At 28.1% G+C, this 19357-nt stretch overlaps 1 protein-coding gene across 1 annotated transcript; it reads left to right on the plus strand.

The window, feature by feature from the left end:
- Nucleotides 1-4980: 4980 nt before the first annotated feature.
- LOC124911432 (serine carboxypeptidase-like 34) lies at nt 4981-19131 on the plus strand. The gene is made up of 10 exons (XM_047451913.1): nt 4981-5311; nt 8482-8589; nt 8706-8801; nt 8897-8989; nt 17137-17225; nt 17359-17649; nt 17952-18088; nt 18185-18277; nt 18597-18705; nt 18801-19131. The coding sequence occupies exons 1-10, from the start codon at nt 5017-5019 to the stop codon at nt 18948-18950; spliced, it is 1461 nt and encodes a 486-aa protein (XP_047307869.1). The 5' UTR covers nt 4981-5016; the 3' UTR covers nt 18951-19131.
- The last annotated feature ends 226 nt before the right edge of the window (nt 19132-19357 follow it).

Here is a 19357-nt window from a genome sequence, read left to right on the forward strand (position 1 = left end):
TATATATATATATATATATATATATATTAGTTAGTTAAAAAAATTGAACTTATATTGTTAAAATGTGCTGCGTTCATCAAATTTAGTGTTGAATTAAAAAAAAAAAATTATTAGTCTAGTTGGTTTAAGGGTTGTATTTGTTTTGTTATGTTACAAGTTCGAAACATACATAAAACATTTTTAATTTTATTTATAACCGTTTAAAGTTTGGTTAAAGTGTGGTACTTGTTTTGTTAGGTTGCAAGTTTGAAACATACATATAATATTTTTAATTTTATTTTTAACCGTTTTAAGTTTATGGGCGGGTCAACCCACAAATCGACTCAAATATTCATTTACTCTCCCATATATATTTAAATTAACCACAGCTCTCGACTTGACAATCTGTATCCTTTAAAAATGAAGTATCCTTAATTATATATATATATATATATATTATAAGAATAAGTTTTTTTCTATTCAAATGTAGAAAGCTAGACCAATAGTTGATCCACATATTAATAAATATTATTTAATATAAAACAAATTTCATTTTTACTATAATATTAAAAGACTATGAAACTAAATATTTTTTTATTTAAGAAATTATTACCATCTCCAAACATTTTAAATAGAAAATGAATATGTGATATTTGATTACTTAGATGTCTACCATTTGTCATCTTAAACTAATATATTGTCATTTCATCCGGGTAAATATACAGTAGTTAAAAATTTGGGCCTTCATGGGTTAAGTTAAAAAACAATTATTTTTAAATATTATTTTATTTATCTCACATTAATTATATTATTTTAATTAAAATATTGAAATTAATTTTTAATTTTTTAAAATATTTATATATTTTATCATTAAATAATAAATTACTTTCTCCAAAATCAACAGAAATAATTTTTTAAAATAAACCAATATTTTTCTAAATAATTAAACTACAATCCAACCCGCCTTTGTCCAGAAATTATAAGTCAATATTGAGACTTAAGAAAAAAAGAGTTTCAAAAATATTTGTTTAGTTTAGACCCAATTCAATCTAGATCTGAATTCTTGTGATTTGGAAAGGATAATGTCTTCTCAATGATCATTAAATTCCAAACCCAAGTTGAATATAGTGGGACCTCCATGGGTCATGGGTGTGAATGGGATTGCAACTCATCTCTTTCGTCAAAGTAAACTGATGCAAACTCAACCACTAATAGTTATAAGATGAGTATAATATAATATATTTGTAAAATATTATTATAATATTATAAATTTGGATAATATCATTATTATATTATTTAATTTTTTATATTTTAATTATAATGTTTATTTCATAGACATAATTTATGTAACCATTAATAACAATTCAATACAATTAGGGACGGATCCAAAAATTTGTATTACGATGGGCTTAAATTATGTTATATTATGTTATTTAAATAAGTTCATATGTACCCAAATTTTAAAAAATAAAATTTATTAATAATAAAATATATATTAACATCCTTGTCTAAATCTTGTTCAATATATAGTGTCAAATAGTTCGGAAAAAAATATCTTCTATTTTATTGCGAGGTTACATTAATTGTTTATTGCTGAAAATACTTGCTCCGTACGATTTTAATGTTAAAAATAAATAAATATTTTATTAAATAGTTAGAGTGAAATAAAAAAAAATAATATTAACATTATAAATTAAAAATTTAATTAAACATAATAAAATAAAATCAGTAATAAACATAATATACACAATTAAGAAGATAAATATTAGAGAAGAGAATTAGAAAAAAAAAATGAGATTCTATATATTTTGAATTAAAAAAATAATTATAAAAATTAAAATAATTAAATAATTAAATAATAAAAATTTAATAAAATATTAAATTAATGGAATAAAATTTAAGATTTTCATCTAAACATGCAAATCAACCCAGATACAAATATTAGAATATTATGTGACTATATATAGTATAGTGTATATATTTTACAAATGAGTGTGAAGCAAGAATCTCGATATTTTTATATTATTTTATATATATTAAAAAAAATTATGGTAGTCCACCTAAGCCAATGTATACATAGTTCTCTAATACAATCTTTCTCTTTTTAGTTTAACATTAACTTCTTATTATTTGCGTTTTCGTTGTCTAATTGTCAAATTCTCCATGCTTATTGTAATTGCATCGTGAATTTGAGTGGAGATATTAGAGTATTATATAATATATTTATAAGATATTTTTAAAATATTATAAATTATGATAATATCAATATTATATTATTTAATTTCCTTGTATGTCAATTATAATGTTATATAATAGACATAATTTATGTAACCAAGAATAATAATTTAGTATAATCTCTCTTTAATTTAATAAATGCATGTTTATATACTATGCAAATCCCTGAATCCTTTAAAAAAAAATTGAAAAAGTGAATGAATCTAAGAGCGGAGCTACGTTGCAGGCTTCGTTGGGCTACAACAGTGTAAATGTTTTATGATATTATTTATATATATGTAATTTATATACGAGGTGGTCCGGAGATCAACCTCTGGCCTCATCTTCTTTTTATTACAATTTTAAAGATTATATAAATATGTAAATAAAATTTATTTATATAAATTAAAATATAAAGAATTATATATAATATAATGTAAATTATATAATAATATTATTTATTTTAAAACTACATTTATATAATAATTATATATTATTATTTATTTTAAACAATTATATAATAATTATATATTATTATTTATTAATTTCAATATAATTAATAATACAAATTACTTAAAATAGTAAAATATAAAGGTTAAAATAATAATTTATATAAATATAATGGTAAAATAGTTTTTTTTTATATTTTTTAATTTTAAATTATTTAAAAAAAAATTATAAAATATAACATCATATTAATAAATAAGTTAAAACAGTTATATTGATTTGTTTCGATATTTAAATAAATAATTTGATATATTATATATTCTTCTCATACGATTTCTCAAACGATTTATATGTATTAATATTTTATAATCGTAATCTCGAATGTCTTATTTGATAATAATATATCTTTACCACAATTTTGTATTTTGTTTTTATTTATATTTTTTGTTTTTTCTTTTCTTACATTCTCACACAATTAAGTTAAAATCCATTAAATTAGACTTTTATATTTATTTTTATTTATATAGTTAATTTATTATTATTTAAAACTTAATTAATTTAATTTCTCACATTTTCTTAACATATTTTTTTTTTAAATCGAATATTTTTATATTTTATTAAGTTTCATATATTTATTTTATTTTAGTAAGGATATTTTGGGAACAGTTTGATTAATATGTTCACCTACAGGTATTAATATAACTAAAACGATCTTCGTGCGATTCATACGGATAAAAATATATTATTATAACGTTCTGTACTAATCAAATTTGGTGTTCAATCTAAAGTATAAAGTTTTATTAGCCTAATTAGTTAAAAAGATGTATTTGTTTTGTTAGGTTGCGAGTTCGAAACATACTTATAACATTTTTTATTTTATTTTTAACCATTTTAAGTTTATGGACGGGTCAACCCAGAATCCGACCTAAATATTATTTTACTCTCACATATCCAAATTAACCAAAACTCTCGACCCGACAATCTGGACACTTTCAAAATTAAGTATCATTTTATATATATATATATATATATATATATATATATATATATATATATATATATATATATATATATATATATATATATATATATATATTTAACTTTTTCAGCTCTGTTCTGCGGATAAATAATGTTTTGTAAGCTTCTGGTTGCCGGCTCTTCATACCTTTCTGTTATCGTTTTCTAATTATTGAATTTTTTATTATTCAAATATTTTGTTATACATTAGATCCTTCTTTTTTTTTGTTTTTTCTCTTGGAATTTGGTTAACAGGCAAATACATAATGTACAAATCTGCTAATTAAGGATTATTGATTAGTTTATGAGTGTTAATAAATAGAAATTGATTAACGAATAAATTAATAAAAACAAATATAAAAAAAAAATTGTACTATTTAGCAAAAATATTGAATAAACGAAAGAAAATAATAACGATAAATAATAACAATTAGACATATAAATACACCAATAATTAATGATTCAACAAAATAAAATACTATCAACATTATTTAGTAAAACAAATAAGTTAAAAAATCTAAATGAAACTAATATTAAATGATTTATAAAGAGAATAATAAAACAAAAAAATGCAATGTTTACTATAAAAATTCATCAAATTTAATTAAAACTAGTTTTTGTTTTGTCAAAATAGAAAAAATTATCCAAATTAAAATTTTAAACAATTAATTTTGAACTTAAGAGTTATTTATTTATTAATAATACATTTTATATGATGAATAATAGAGAATGAAATATAATTGTAAATGACAGTGAAATTATGTAATTGATTAAAAAAAAGAGAAAATAGAGAAATGATTTAAAATGAAATCATTAAATTAAAATATAAAACATATTTAAAATAGTAATTAATTTGTAAGAACATTAGTTTTGTAGTAGTTAATAGTAATTCAATGATAAAGGTAGGTACAATAATAAAAAAAAAGTTAAATATATTTTAATTAAATAGATAAATATGTATTTTATATGTTATGGACAGATAATATTTTAAAATAATTATTATTTACAAATTAAATTAATATCTTAATATTATGAACTTGGGATCCACTGCTTCTAATTTACTCTACTTTCCTCCTCCTTCACAAGGGAAAAGGGTAATATTGTAAATAATTTTTATTTATTTATTTATAATATTATTTATTTCTTTTTACAAGTGAAAAACATGGGAGCAAAATAAATTGGGAGCTAGCAAACAAAAATAACTTCAAATAAAGGGTGTAAAAAAAATATGTCACCGTCTTATTTGTCCACCAATTTCCTATTTATTATATTTTGGTTACTGATTTACTTATTTCAGTTCCCACACACAATATGCACATAGTTACATATTCCTAGAAAGAGGAGAGAGAGAGATAAAGAATGGCCTGTGTGACGGAAACACCACAACCAAGCGTGATGTACGTTGTAGTTGTGGCTGTATACTTTATTATGTTGCTGTTTTTGTCGGTTGAAAAGACTGCAGCAGCAAGTATAAAAATTGAAGAGCAAGAGCACGACCGAGTAAAGAGCCTTCCCGGGCAGCCGCCGGTGGGGTTCAAGCAATACGCAGGGTATGTGACCGTCAATGAGACCCACGGGAGAGCTCTCTTCTATTGGTTCTTTGAAGCTACTTCCGAACCTCAAAATAAACCTCTACTCCTTTGGCTCAATGGAGGTACGTACGTACCTGGCTATTTATTATTTTAATTAATTTCAATTGTAAAGTTCCAAAATATTTATATAATATTATAAAAACTGCTTAGAATATTAATAAAAAAGTATTAATAATCATTAATATATATTATTTAAGACTTTTTATCACTTGAATTTATGACTTTTAATTTTTTTTAAATAGAATAATTATTAATATTTTATAATTTCTCATATAACTCAATAATAAGTGTCTAACTTAAATATGTTGAAACTAATTGAATTGAAACAAAATTTTATTCACTTGATAATATTTAAAAAGAGAAATGATTAGGTAATGGAATTTTGTGAGAGAATTTGGTGAGAGAATGATTTGACATAATTTTTTTCGCTAGAAAAATCAAATAATTTCTCTATTTTCTCTCTCTTTCCTCCCACCTTTACATTTTCCAACCAGCCAAATCATTTCCTCACCAAATTCCCCAACTCTATCACTCCTCATTTAAAAATTTCTAACTTAATAAAACATTATTTCATCACTATTATTAATAAATTACTCAATTTACTTATTAAATATTATTTTTTTTATTTAAAAATATATTATATATCATTATATATTATTATATTTTATACTTTTTTATCTAAAAAAATAATTTTCCAAAATTTATAACAAATAAAATTATTAAAATAATACAAAGATTATTTGAATAAACTTTTAAGAAAACTAAAACGGCAATAAGATCAATAACCAAATAAGAGATTGGGTTTTAAATAACCTAGAGAGAAAAAATAATAATGATTGGTGATGATTTTGAGGAGGTAATGGTTATTTTTAGAAAAATTACTTAAAGTCTATTAATATATATATATACTTTTAAATTTTTTTATTAAACATAATTATTATCTCTTTAAAATTATTTTTAAATTTTTTAAATATCTCAAATCAAAGGCTATTACATATTTTTCTTCCAATAATAATAATACAATTATATATAACTTATATATGATTTCCAAGTACGACCACTTTCTCTTTCCCTACTCTCGTTGACTCTTCTTTTCTCTCCTTAATCATGTGGTCTAAGCAAGTGTGATTAGGGCCCATATTGGCTGGCTGACCTCTCATAGAAATTAGCTAATAGACAGAACGAGATGGGTAGGCTGGATGGTGACAGGAGAGGGACCACCTACTAAAGAATCATCAATTCTCTAAAAAAAAAAAAAAAATCATTATTCAATTTGACTTTAAAGATTAGGCCTAGCTTGTTTCAGCTCTAGCATTATAACTTATCTTCTTTGCTTACTTGTTTGATATTTGGTTATTGAATAAAAATTCAGTTTTTTTTCAAAATTTATAAATTTTATAACAATTTAATCTATTTAAATATCTAAATTACCCTTTCTCTTTTTAAGCCACCTTATCTTTTCTCTCTCTGATCCACAATTCTTACATATTCATTATATCCTCTCAATTTAGGGATAAATTTGTCTTAAAATTTTAAAAACTAATTTTTTTCTTATTTTTATCAAATAAAAGTTTTTAGAAAAATCAAATAAGAATTTTTAAGAAAAAAACACAGATAAAACCCAATAACCCATCTCTTCAAACAAGCCTGAATTTTTAACCATATCATTAATTAAAATACAAATGTATTTTTCTATATTGGTATATTCTTAATGTCAAATCGGGCAGACTTATTTTTTTTCAAATATTAAAATTTAGATTTATTTATTATTAAAATTATGAGGAGTGATAGAGAAAGGGAATTTGATGAGGGAATGACTTGGCATCACTTCATTGTTCATTGGTTGGAAAATGTAAAATTAGAGGAAAGAGAAAAAAAAGAGAAATTATTTGATTTTTTTAGAATTATACCAAGTCATTCTCTCACCAAATTTCCTTGCCTAATCATTTCTCTAAAATTATATAAAATAATAATTGTCTTACATAAATAAAATGTTCATTTGACATGTAATTATTGAATGTATGCTAATTGAATCTTTGATTACTAACTTTTTTTTTTTTTTTATTAGATAATTAAATAAGTAATATATATTTTTATTTAGTTGTTTATAAATGACACATAAATAATAGATTAGCGTTGTTTAAAATCGTGAATACAAAATTTAAATAGCAAGGTTTAAAAAAAAATGTCCGAAATCTTAATTAACTCTTAATAAGAAGACAATATTTGATAATTTAACCATTTTTTTTTATCAAATAAATTATTTCTATATAATTTTAATCACATATAATCTTAATAATAAAATTACTTATACATTAACTAAATTAATTACTAAAATAAAATTATGTTAATTGTAACTATAAAACATTTTATTAATTTAATTCATTTTATCAACCATTAAATAAAACTGTATATTTAGATTGTATGTAATGTTTTTTTAAATAATCCAATATCATTGAAATCATTCATAAATTTCTTTTAATTATTAAGTTTACTTTATTTATTTACGACCTTTTGGATGAGAGTTATGGTTATAACCTTAGTTATTTAAAAATAATGATTTTTGGTAATTTTAAGAAAATATAAAATATTTCTGAAAAAAAAGACATAAATAATATTAATATATAATAATAAAACATTAAATTAAAAAATATAATATATTTTAGTATTTTATTTAATAAATTAATTAATATAATGGAAAAAGTGTTAAAAAGTATTTTTGAATTTGTATTATTTAATTAATTTATTATTATAGGAAAACAAAAAAAAATGTTGTTTTAAAAGCTTATTTGATTTTATTTTTTCATTTGTTGGATTTTATCCTAAAATACATTTTTTTTTATAAAATTTATGTTATTTGAATTTGTTTAATTATTAAAATGAATTTTTTATTTAAAATTTAATAAAATAAAGTAAATATATTTTAGTTGATTAAATAAATAATTTAATTGTTAAAATAATAATAATATAACAAAATCTAGAAAAATGAAAAAAATCATATCATACAAGTTTTAAGGGATGAATAAGTCTTTTCATTATAATTTCTTTTAATATAATTATAATTAAGCATCATTTTATTTTTAATCACCCGCATACAAATTATTAATAAAAAATATTAAATATTTAAAAAAACATTATTACTATATATTAATACAAATTGAACCAAATTTTAAGAAGAAACTCATAGTTTATTTAAATAAATCTATAATACCAAAATGTCCATCAATGTCAGGTCCAGGATGTTCATCAATTGGGTTTGGAGCAGCAGAAGAGTTGGGGCCTTTTTTCCCTAAGAAAAACAATAGAGAACTGAAGTTCAACAAACACACATGGAACAAAGGTACAAATAGACAAGTTTAAAATAATGAGTTGTATTAATTAAATAATATATTGTTTTTTACTAATTAAACTCTTGTTTTTCCTAAAATTAACCAATTTTCAAATAATACAATATAGCTGCGAATTTATTGTTTTTGGAGTCTCCTGTTGGCGTTGGTTTTTCCTACACAAATACAAGCAGCAATATCCCACAACTGGGAGACACAAATACAGGTTGTTCCATTTTGTGCAATTAATTATCTAATTGATAATGTGTACTTATTGTTTAGATTCCATTATATAACCAGTTTTTCTAATTCACAAAACAGCTAGAGATTCACATATATTCCTTGTGAATTGGTTCAAAAGATTCCCTCAGTTTAGAGACAATGAGTTTTACATTGCTGGAGAAAGCTATGCAGGTGATTGACTACTTACTACTTTTTATTATTATTATTATTTTCTTAATTTGTTATTATACAAAGTTTATTTGAAAACTGTTATTTTATTATTATAATTTTTAAAATAAAACAAATTTCATTAATTAATTTAACTATCAAAATTGCAACAAAATAATAAACAAATACGATACTAAAAGTATTGAAGTTATGTGTCACATGTCCATCTAAATAGGTGATCACTACTTAAAAAAATGATTAGTCATTTTTTAAAAACATAATTTTTGTCACATTTATTCATAATAATTGAAGTCCTATTCACGTGTCTAATGTATAAGACTAAATTGTTAACAAATCAAACATAATTTCACTCCCTAATAATTATATCATTCAATTGATTAATCAAAATCTAAAAATATTTTATATTTTAAATTATTATTATTTTTATTTATTTATATTTTAATATCTCTCAAGTCTTGTAAAAAAAAATTGACTACTTAAAATAATCACCCATCATTAATTTTTTTCTCTATCTTGAATTTTAAATAAATTCATACCGAACGAGCCCTAATTCTTATAATTTATAACTTATATTTCGTATATGTAAAAACCAAAAATTGTTTATAATTTAAATTACATGTAAAATGGAAGCTTAACATCGTTAAAATATCCCTCTTGATATTTAAGAAAACTCTTAGGGCTTGTTTGAGGAAGTGAGTTTTTTGAGTTTTAGCTGGCTTCTCCTAAATATTCATATTGGATAAAAACTAGGAAAAAACTGATTTTTAAAATTTTAAGATTAATTTACCCTTGAATTAAGATGATAGGGTGAATGTGAGAGAATTGTGAATTAGAGAGAGAAATGATAAGGTGACTTAGAGAGAGGGGTAATTTTAGCATTTAAATCGATAAAATTGATGATTATATGGTTTATAAGACGTTTGTCCCAATAACTAAACATCAAACAAGCCCTTAGAATCATAGTACACAATCTAGATCACTCCTCTAAAAATTCCTCAAAAACCCAAAAGCTTAGAAGGAACAACAATGACGAAAATTTATCGAGGCACTCTCTCACTCTAAACTCTCGTCCTTCCTAAATGAATCGTCTAGAAACTAATAAGCTATCATCGATGCCTCATTAAATATGTCAACTTGAATTTTGAATTCCCCTCTTACCCTCTAAATTATTTGGGGCGCAAAATTGAGCTTTCACTTTCAATACGAAGGTACAAGATCAAATTATAACTAATCCTTGCCCTCTTATGGTCATGTGGGGGCCTTTTAGAGAACCGAATGGTGGTGATAAAAACTTTAGATTGAGATGAGAGAAAGAAGTCTGACGAACGATCACCGGATAACTGATGAAGAGATGAGAGGTAGAAAAGTGAGTCAAAAACTCTTACATTTAACATACATCCTAATGTGAGGAATCTACCTTGTATAAATAGACAGATGGATTCCCAGATGGATTCGGTTACAACTTATTGATGAGCTGGCCTAACAGATAAGAGCCTAAATTAAAAGAGAAAGTAAGTTTAAGGACTACTATAGATAAAAGGGAAATTAATAACTAAACCTAAAGCAACTCATTCAACCGTCCTCTAGCGTCCACGTGGCTCCATAATCTCTATCAGATCATTTGTAGTTATAGTTCGTAACAATACCTTCTCCATTTGAAATTCGACGTCCTAGCGAATTCATGTAGGCATCTTCTTCGTTTCTAAATTTTAAAATAGATTACTCCATCGTCATTGCCTTGGAATCATAACTCTCCTTCCCACCAAATTAAAGATCAAACCCTATTGTCTTCTTGTTACACGTCCAGTTCTAGGCTAGTAGTAGTAGACAAACCATTAATTTTGGATGAATTTTTTTCAAGAGGAGGAGTCTCCGCAATTGGGCTTTCATCTGAAACCTCATTGGGTTTCTTTTGGCTCAAGATGACAATTAACTTATTAGACAAAGATTTAGTCGTGAGAGATGACATTGCGTTCATTTGATAGTGGAGGAAAAATACTATCATCAACTGCGGATGATAGAGTTGGATGATTCAAACTTTAGTTATATGAACAATATCCTGTTAATGGGTGATAAAATTTGCAACTTGGACCATACTTGCATAATCCATATAGACTATAGTGTGAATAGACAGCATGTCCGAGTCTCATTGGAAGTCCAAGCAGGCCTAAAGTGTATGTAGTCTATTGAGGAGCTCGATCCCGAGGATGATGGTACTTGCAACCAAATCCATATTTGTAGTTTCTTATACTCAAGTAATTACGACATTCTGGTTTATCTGGTCTTTCTGGAAGATACGAATTAACTATTGACGACAAGGAATGTATTGAACTAGATCATGATTCCACCACATTTTTATCATAACTGAGATCTGATCCCAAAGTAGGCACATGACACCCCAGATAAGTATTCCATCCATTTGAAGATACCATGTTTTGAGATGGTACAATAACAGATCCATAGTTTTGAAACCCCTACAGGGGTGGTCTAGGTGCATATAGAGGACTAGAGATTTGCACGACTAACGAGCCTAGAGTTCCATAAACCGGCAAGAAGGTTCCAACAAATGAAGGTTCAAGAGGATGAAATTTATATGCAACTTCAAATTTGCATTAGCCAGTTCTCATGTAGAAGGAACATGACTTTTCTTCCTATCGCAAAAGAAGGCCCCAAGTATTGTACAAAACCTGTTCAGCACCATTTTTATCTGTCGGATGATGATATTTATAGGATGTTCCATATTTGGAGGTTCTTGTCTTAAAATAGTGCACACAATCAGGTTGCCCAACTCTTTTTGGAAATTCTCCTCCATAGGTTCCTCCCTGTCCCATAGAAGAAGGGTGATTGAACCTACAATTGCTTCTGTAACCACATTGTCCAATCCTCGGTTTATTGGGGCGATTAGGATAAGAAACCAAGCTATCATTATGCTGATTAACTTTCAACTTCCTTACAACATCCTCATGTTCTCCGGATGGCGGATTGAAAATGCTACCATTGTGATATACCCTTAACCAAACCCATTCACTATCAACCTTGTTGACAAAATCAGTGACATTTTGACCAACTAAATAATTAAAGCATTTTGGATTTAATTGAGCAGTCATTTTTCTAGCACCAGCAAGGTCTACAAGTCCAGATTTTCCAAGAAAAGCTTAAATCTTCACCCCATTATTTGGAGTACTGAACCAAAAATCATCTCCATCCGAGAACCCCATTACAATTAATTTGTGCGGTAAGTCAAGTCCACATAATTCCCCCTCCTGATATGTTCTCTTGTTTTGGAAAACAACAGGATGAGCTTTGACCTGTAAACCCTTCACTACATTTTTTGAAAAATTCACCAACTCTCTAGTGAAGGATCTAATAAAACCAAACTGTGTTGTTATTGATGATCCATCACAATCATTATCTGTCGAAAGAGTTTATGGGGACATATGCAATCCTATCCCACTTGTAAAGAGAATAAGTGCAGACTTAATATCATTCACATGGGATGATTCCTCTAGAGTAGAACTAAATGGTTGAGGGCTTTTTAAAGTCTTTATCCTCATGGATATGCCTGCAATAAACTTTCTAAATGGTGCCTCATTTGAAAAATAATCTATTCCAGAATCTGTAATAGGGAATGATCAAATATTCGGAGATTTATTATGTTGATTTGTTGGCATACTAGTAGATCTCAAATTCATGCTATCACTGGAGCAATAACAACTTAAATTATATTCATGAACTGACTTGTTTTGTTGTAGGTTCATTGGTTGACTAGTAGACGTGTCACAAACCAAAAGGCCGAAATACTATAGGAATGCCTTCTTGAGTTCCATCCATCACTAGTAGAAAAATGTGCTTCAGTAAGGGATAAAGCCGTTACTCATAGCTAAAAAGCCGTTACCGATGAATTTCAGTAATGACCTTATGAGTCTGTACTTTTTGTTACAGACACTAACGTTACTGATATAAAAAGTATTAGTAACGGAATTAAAGAATAGTTACTGATATTAGTATTAGTAACGGCTATATAGTCGTTACTAATATTCATAACATTAAGGGCTCTACAAGGGTAATGTCGTTACTGGTACGAATATTAGTAACGACTCTTTCAAAGGTAATGACGTTAGTGATATGAATATTAGTAATGACTCTTTCAAAGGCAACCCCGTTACTAATATTCATATTAGTAACGACTCTATTATTGTAGTGTTGTTATTGATATGTAATATTTTCCATTTTTTTGTATTATTAAATATTTGTCCCATTAAACAATATTAAGTAGTTGTTTTGTCAAAAACATTAATCCAAATAATATTCATAATCATCTCAATACACTAATCAAGTCGGAGGGGAGGGTGGGGTAATATGGATAATATCATGGTCATCTGCTCCCTCATCTCAATCATCTCAGTCCACATTTGCTCACATTCTTTATGTGCTTGCTATTTCTCAGTCCATGCTCTTCCCGTGACTGTTGTTTCTCCGCTTCACGCTTCTCCCGTAGAGTTGGATTCCTGTATAAATTCAATAAAATACATTATAATAAGAACTAAAAAACATTAAAACTTCATATTAAATGACAAAACTTCATTTCTAGGAAACTCCGCTTGAGAATATAGCTAGTTCTGCATACGAAAAAAATTATGGAGTTGATTTTAAAGTTTCTTAAAGCTTCATGTAGCTCCCATCAAACAAAAAAACTCAATATGTCAATGTTCTAAAGCAAATTATTACAAGTCTAATAAGATGTAAAACAAGATATCAAAGAAACTAGTGCCATCAAACCTTTCTATTTATTGAGGATTGATTGTCCTGAATGTGACTTTCATTAGAGAGCTATGAATCATTTGTGATGAACAATAAACTATATTATTAATAAGCATCTAAGAAAAAGCAATATGTTAACAGTGATTTGTAGGTGAATGACCTGAATAATGTGTGTTTATATGACTTCAAGATAAACTGGGAAAGGAGTTTCTCACCATCTCATATAACTTAATTATTTCATATTCCATTTTCTATTGTATTTGAATATGCCAGTACTAAATAATAAATGTCCTACTATCACTACCAATACAAGTATCTAAAGCTATAACATGGACGACATATGCCAAATTTCAAAACTTGTAAATCAACATACCTGCTCTAGTTTAGAAGATGCACCAGAATTAGAAGGTCTTTTGCAGATGCACCAGATAAATAATGAGAAAACGAGCATAAAACCATGATAAATAACAATCCATACACTCATTTCTTCCATCACAATTTCATTTTTAAGTCCAGTATAATTGCTTTCTACTAGCAGACAATAAATCCTACTCTTTTTAGAGGCCAAATTTTCATCAAGAAGTAAATAAACTAGCTATGAAAATGACACTAATGGCGATTAAAATCAAAATCACACAATTGATTAAAGAAAACACACCTGACCAATTCGATACTAGAGGCGTGATTCGAAGGTAGAAGTAGAGAGAATAACCTATAAAAAGATAGTAGTATTATGAACTATACCTTTCTTAAACCTAAGTCCTTGAGGAACGTCTCGCTAATTGATCTCGTCTATGCTGTATAAAGCCTCCGACCAACACTCGTACGCCGGTATTCCAAGCCTTGGAATCGCCGGTGTGGTGTCGACTAATTGCGAGACCTTCTCGTCTATAGTGAGGTGAAAGATTAGGTCGCACGCTCTGTCGGCGATTGGCGGAATTGCAGAATATGAATGATTTAGTGGATGGATCGAAAGAATCACATAAGAATGGAGGATTACATGATACAGAAGAAGAAAGAGGATTGAGGAGATCAATGTGATGGATGAATGTTGATTCATCATTATTCGTTTGAGTGTGAAGGATGATGACGAAAGGGAGAAATTGAGATTTGTTTTACTTGAAATAGAGAAATACAAGAGAGCGAAGTAAGAAGAAGAAAAGAGAAGAAAGAGAAGGTTATGAATTATAGGAGTATTTGTAACGACTCTTTCATAAGCCGTTACAAATATTAATTTAATGAGTATTACTAACGACTCTTTCATAAGTCGTTACAAATATTAATTTAATGAGTATCAGTAACGGTGTTTTAAAGAAGTTGTTACAAATATTAATTTAATGAGTATCAATAACGGTGTTTTAAAGAATTGTTATAGATGATTAAAGACTATCTGTATGAGCATTCAAAGAACCGTTACAGATAGTTATATAATATCTGTAAAGGCATTCAAAAAACCGTTACAGATACCTTTTCTAAGAAAATGAAACTACTGAAGTAGTATCTATAACGCTTTTTTTTAAACTGTTACATATGCTTAAAGACTATCTTTAAGGGCGTTCAAAGAACCGTTACAGATACCCTTAGTTCGAAAGACCAGGAAAAAACCACATAATTAGTAACAACTATAAGGAAGAGTTGTTACTGATAGATGTTATAGAGCCGTTACTGATAAAAATTTCAGTAACGATTCTATAGCACTGTTACTGACATTTGTTACAGAAAGCCCTTTTTCTACTAATGCATGTTAATGCGACAGACTAGTTCCTTGTCTACAAAAACGCAACATGCCAGGTTCTAGCGTTTCCCCAAAAATGGATAAAGACAATATTCACCTTAGTAGTGTCGGTGGTGCAACCAACCTTTAAATATTGTTTAGCCGAAATCATCCACCCTTCGACGTTTACTCCATCAAACTCCGTTTCCGTCAGTCTCGTTGTGGAAACATATTGTCTATCTCTAAGTGGAGTTGCTCGTGAGTAATCCGTTGAATCATTCGAATAATCCACAGCCTCATGACTTGATAAAGTTTGTAAATGTCTTCAATAGATCCCACTTTTCTTTTCATCCATTCCTGCGTCTTGTTTACAGTCTCAGTAAGAGCATCTATTGATACCCACAGGGAATCATTTTCTAATTGATGCATGTTATTTGTCATTTTGAGGATCACCGGCTCTGATACCAGTTGATACAAACTTCAAATTGAGATGAGAGAAAGAAATTTGGCGAATGATTGCCGAATAACTGATGAAGAAATGAGAGGTAGAAAAGTGAGCCAAAAGCTCTTACATTCAACATACATCATAACGTGAGGAATCTACCGAGTATAAATACCCAGATGGATTCGGTTACAACTTATTGATGAGTTGGCCTAACAGACAAGGGCCTAAATTAAAAGAGAAAGTAAGTTCAAAGGCTACTATAGACAAAAAGAAAATTAATAACTAAACCTAAAATAGTTCATTCAACCGTCCTCTAGCGTCCACGTGGCTCCATAATCTTTGTCGGATCATTTGTAATTACATTTCGTAACAAGTGGCTCCTTTTGTTTTTAGAACTTGTTCAAAAAAACATTTCTCGAATGTTCTTTGTGTGTCTTCGTCACTATGTTCTTCTAGGGGAAGAAGATGTCGCACTCGTTTGGGACTCCCGGAACGCAGGTCGCGCGATGGAGCAAGAACCAGAACGTGAGCGAGCGATGGGAGTGCGTCTAGGCTTGGGCCGACTTCCGCGAGAAGTGGGCTTTTGACCCGACTTCTGCGTGGGGCAGGTTCTTGGGCCCGACTTCCGTCCAAGCTGGGTTGTAGTGTTATGTTTGGCAGTCTTCTATGGTGTCCTGTTGCCGCCTAAATTGGTAACCGACCACTTTTTCTGATCAATTTTTGATATCTTTTGGGTCTTATTTAAAATAGTACATAATTCAATTATTTTAAAATTCAATTATACAAAATCGTTTGGAAACTAATTTTTAATTTTAGTCCAGTGGAATGAATCTGTATATGAATTTTAGAAAATAAATTTGTTGACTTGTGATTAATATTTTAAAATTATGAGGGGTATAAATTGTGTGTCTACACCGTTGTTTATTTGACCGAGACCACAATCTAATGATATAGATATCGTCGACCTTTCCCGCATCCAAACCCATTTACACATAGAGTAAACAGTACCAATCCTATTTTTACTTCTAAAATATGTGTACATATTTGAAATGATTTTACGTAGGAGTCTTAATGAATTTGCGTGTGTAACATTATCTCGGCCCATATTATTTCAATTTCAGTGAAAGAAAACCATCTTTTAAACCCTTCATGGTGCACTTCAAGGTCTAAAACGTTTTTGCTATATAGAATATTCATAGGATTAACAAGAGCATGCCTACTTGCTTTCAGGGCATTATGTCCCACAACTTGCTGAGCTTATTTTTGATGATAACAAGAAAGCGTCAAAGGAGGACCATCTTAACCTCAAAGGATTTATTGTGAGATTTCGATTCCCTATTGCTATTTACCTATTACTTTAGATTTTCAGCATTTGTCATGATAGAATTCATAGCGAAAACAAGAAAAATTGTTACATGGAATAACTTGAAAACGTCCAAATGGTCTTTACAGATTGGGAATGCATTGTTGGATGATGAAACAGATCAGAAAGGGATGATTGATTACGCGTGGGGTCACGCGGTGATATCAGATCAACTGTACAACAATCTTACGAAATGCAACTTCAGTAATGCTCACTTATCGGATGATTGCAACAATGCATTGATCAAGTACTTTAAAGTGTACAATATCATCGACATGTACAGCCTCTATGCACCCACTTGCAATGAGAATGGCACAAATGCTAGGAATTTTCATGGTTCTCCTGTCCGAGGGACCAGACCTCATTTGTTCTCCAATTTTGTGAGTTTTTTTTTATTCATAATAATGTTTCTAACAGATCTATGTTTCTAAAAAGATTATTATGTAGTATATTTTTATATATTCAAATCTTTGAAAACATATAATAAACTAGGAGTCTGTTGGTTTTAACCTAACTAATGTATATTTTGTTTTGGCTCCGGATCCATTCATGATTCACCCATTGTGTAATTTTAAAAAGCAATTATTCTTACATTAAGTTCAAGCACTTTTTAAATGGTTTGTTTTTATATTATGTTCAAGTTCTCATCTCTATTCTCACGGATTTGTATTATTTATTATAGAAAGAATGGCACAAAATGCCAGCTGGATATGACCCTTGTGCATCTGACTACACTGAGGTATACATGAATAGACCCGATGTTCAGCATGCACTCCATGCCAATGTCACCAACATCCCTTATCCTTGGACTCATTGCAGGTTTTTCCATCAACATAATTTATAAATTTTTTTATTGAAACTCGAAAATCTGTATTTTAACCTCTTACATTATTGATACAATGCTCTATTTTCCAGTAACAACATCACGTTTTGGAGTGATGCGCCAACCTCTATTCTTCCCATCATCAAAAAGCTTGTCTCTGGTGGTCTCCGCGTATGGGTTTACAGGTAAACCTACGGGCGGAGTCAGGATTTGAAACCTACCTGGGCTAATTTTTTATTAAAAAAATCTATCCGGGCTGGTTTTATAGTTTGCTGTCACCAATGATTTTTAACGACGGAAAATAACTAATAACGACGGTAATTTACCGTCGTTATTGATAAAATACATACAGACTGTTTAAGGCTACCCGGGCTACAACCCGGGCCGGCTTGTACTTGGCTCCGCCCCTACCTACCTTTGTTTCAGGATCTGAAACCATGCATGGATTATCTCTTTTCCTTTTGTTCATTTTCTAACTTTGTTTTTGGTTGAATTTATAAATAGTGGGGATACTGATGGTAGAATTCCAGTAACATCAACAAGATATACCCTAAATAAGCTTGGCTTGAAAACCATACAAGAATGGACTCCTTGGTACACTAATAACAAACAGGTATTCTTTATTTTTATTATTAATTTATTATAGAATGATTTTTTAAAATGATATATGCATTTCTTTTAAATAATGGATGTTATTATTTTTTTTAGGTTGGAGGTTGGACTATTGAGTATGACGGGCTTATGTTTGTTACAATTAGGGGAGCTGGACATCAAGTCCCAACATTTAAACCAAGAGAGGCTCTTCAGTTAATTAAACATTTTTTGACAAATAAGAAATTGCCATCTCAGGCATTCTGAATGCCCTTAGTGGGTTTTAGTGTTTTACTATAAGTATTTTCAAGAAAATAGTGGCAAATGAAGAATTTTTGCCCTTAGATCAAATGTGACAGAAAATAAGTCTGCTTTGGAAATTATATACAATATGGCCCTCCAAAGCCAATGTTTTAATTAATGTATGTGAGGTTATATTTGTGTATGATTATATATAATCACATCAAATTTGAATTGGAATACACATTTATTACATAGATATCAATAAAACACTACAATAAAAAGTATTGTTCCATATATAAAACATTAAAAACAATATCTGGTAATTAATTTAGCAACATTTACTAGGTAGAAAAGATGCCAATCCCATCCGGAGTATTCATTGATGTAAGCTAAACAGTAAATACTATTGATATTTGGATTAATATCTTAAT

Source organism: Impatiens glandulifera, chromosome 8 (assembly GCF_907164915.1).
Source record: "Impatiens glandulifera chromosome 8, dImpGla2.1, whole genome shotgun sequence".
Lineage (NCBI taxonomy): Eukaryota > Viridiplantae > Streptophyta > Magnoliopsida > Ericales > Balsaminaceae > Impatiens > Impatiens glandulifera.

Bases quoted from the DNA above. Each gene is read 5' to 3' on its own strand.
- LOC124911432 (XM_047451913.1), top strand. From the start codon at position 5,017: ATGGCCTGTGTGACGGAAACACCACAACCAAGCGTGATGTACGTTGTA. The intron at 8,590-8,705 runs GTACAAATAGAC...AATACAATATAG, and splicing joins CAAACACACATGGAACAAAG to CTGCGAATTTATTGTTTTTG. The intron at 17,650-17,951 runs GTGAGTTTTTTT...TATTTATTATAG, and splicing joins CTCATTTGTTCTCCAATTTT to AAAGAATGGCACAAAATGCC.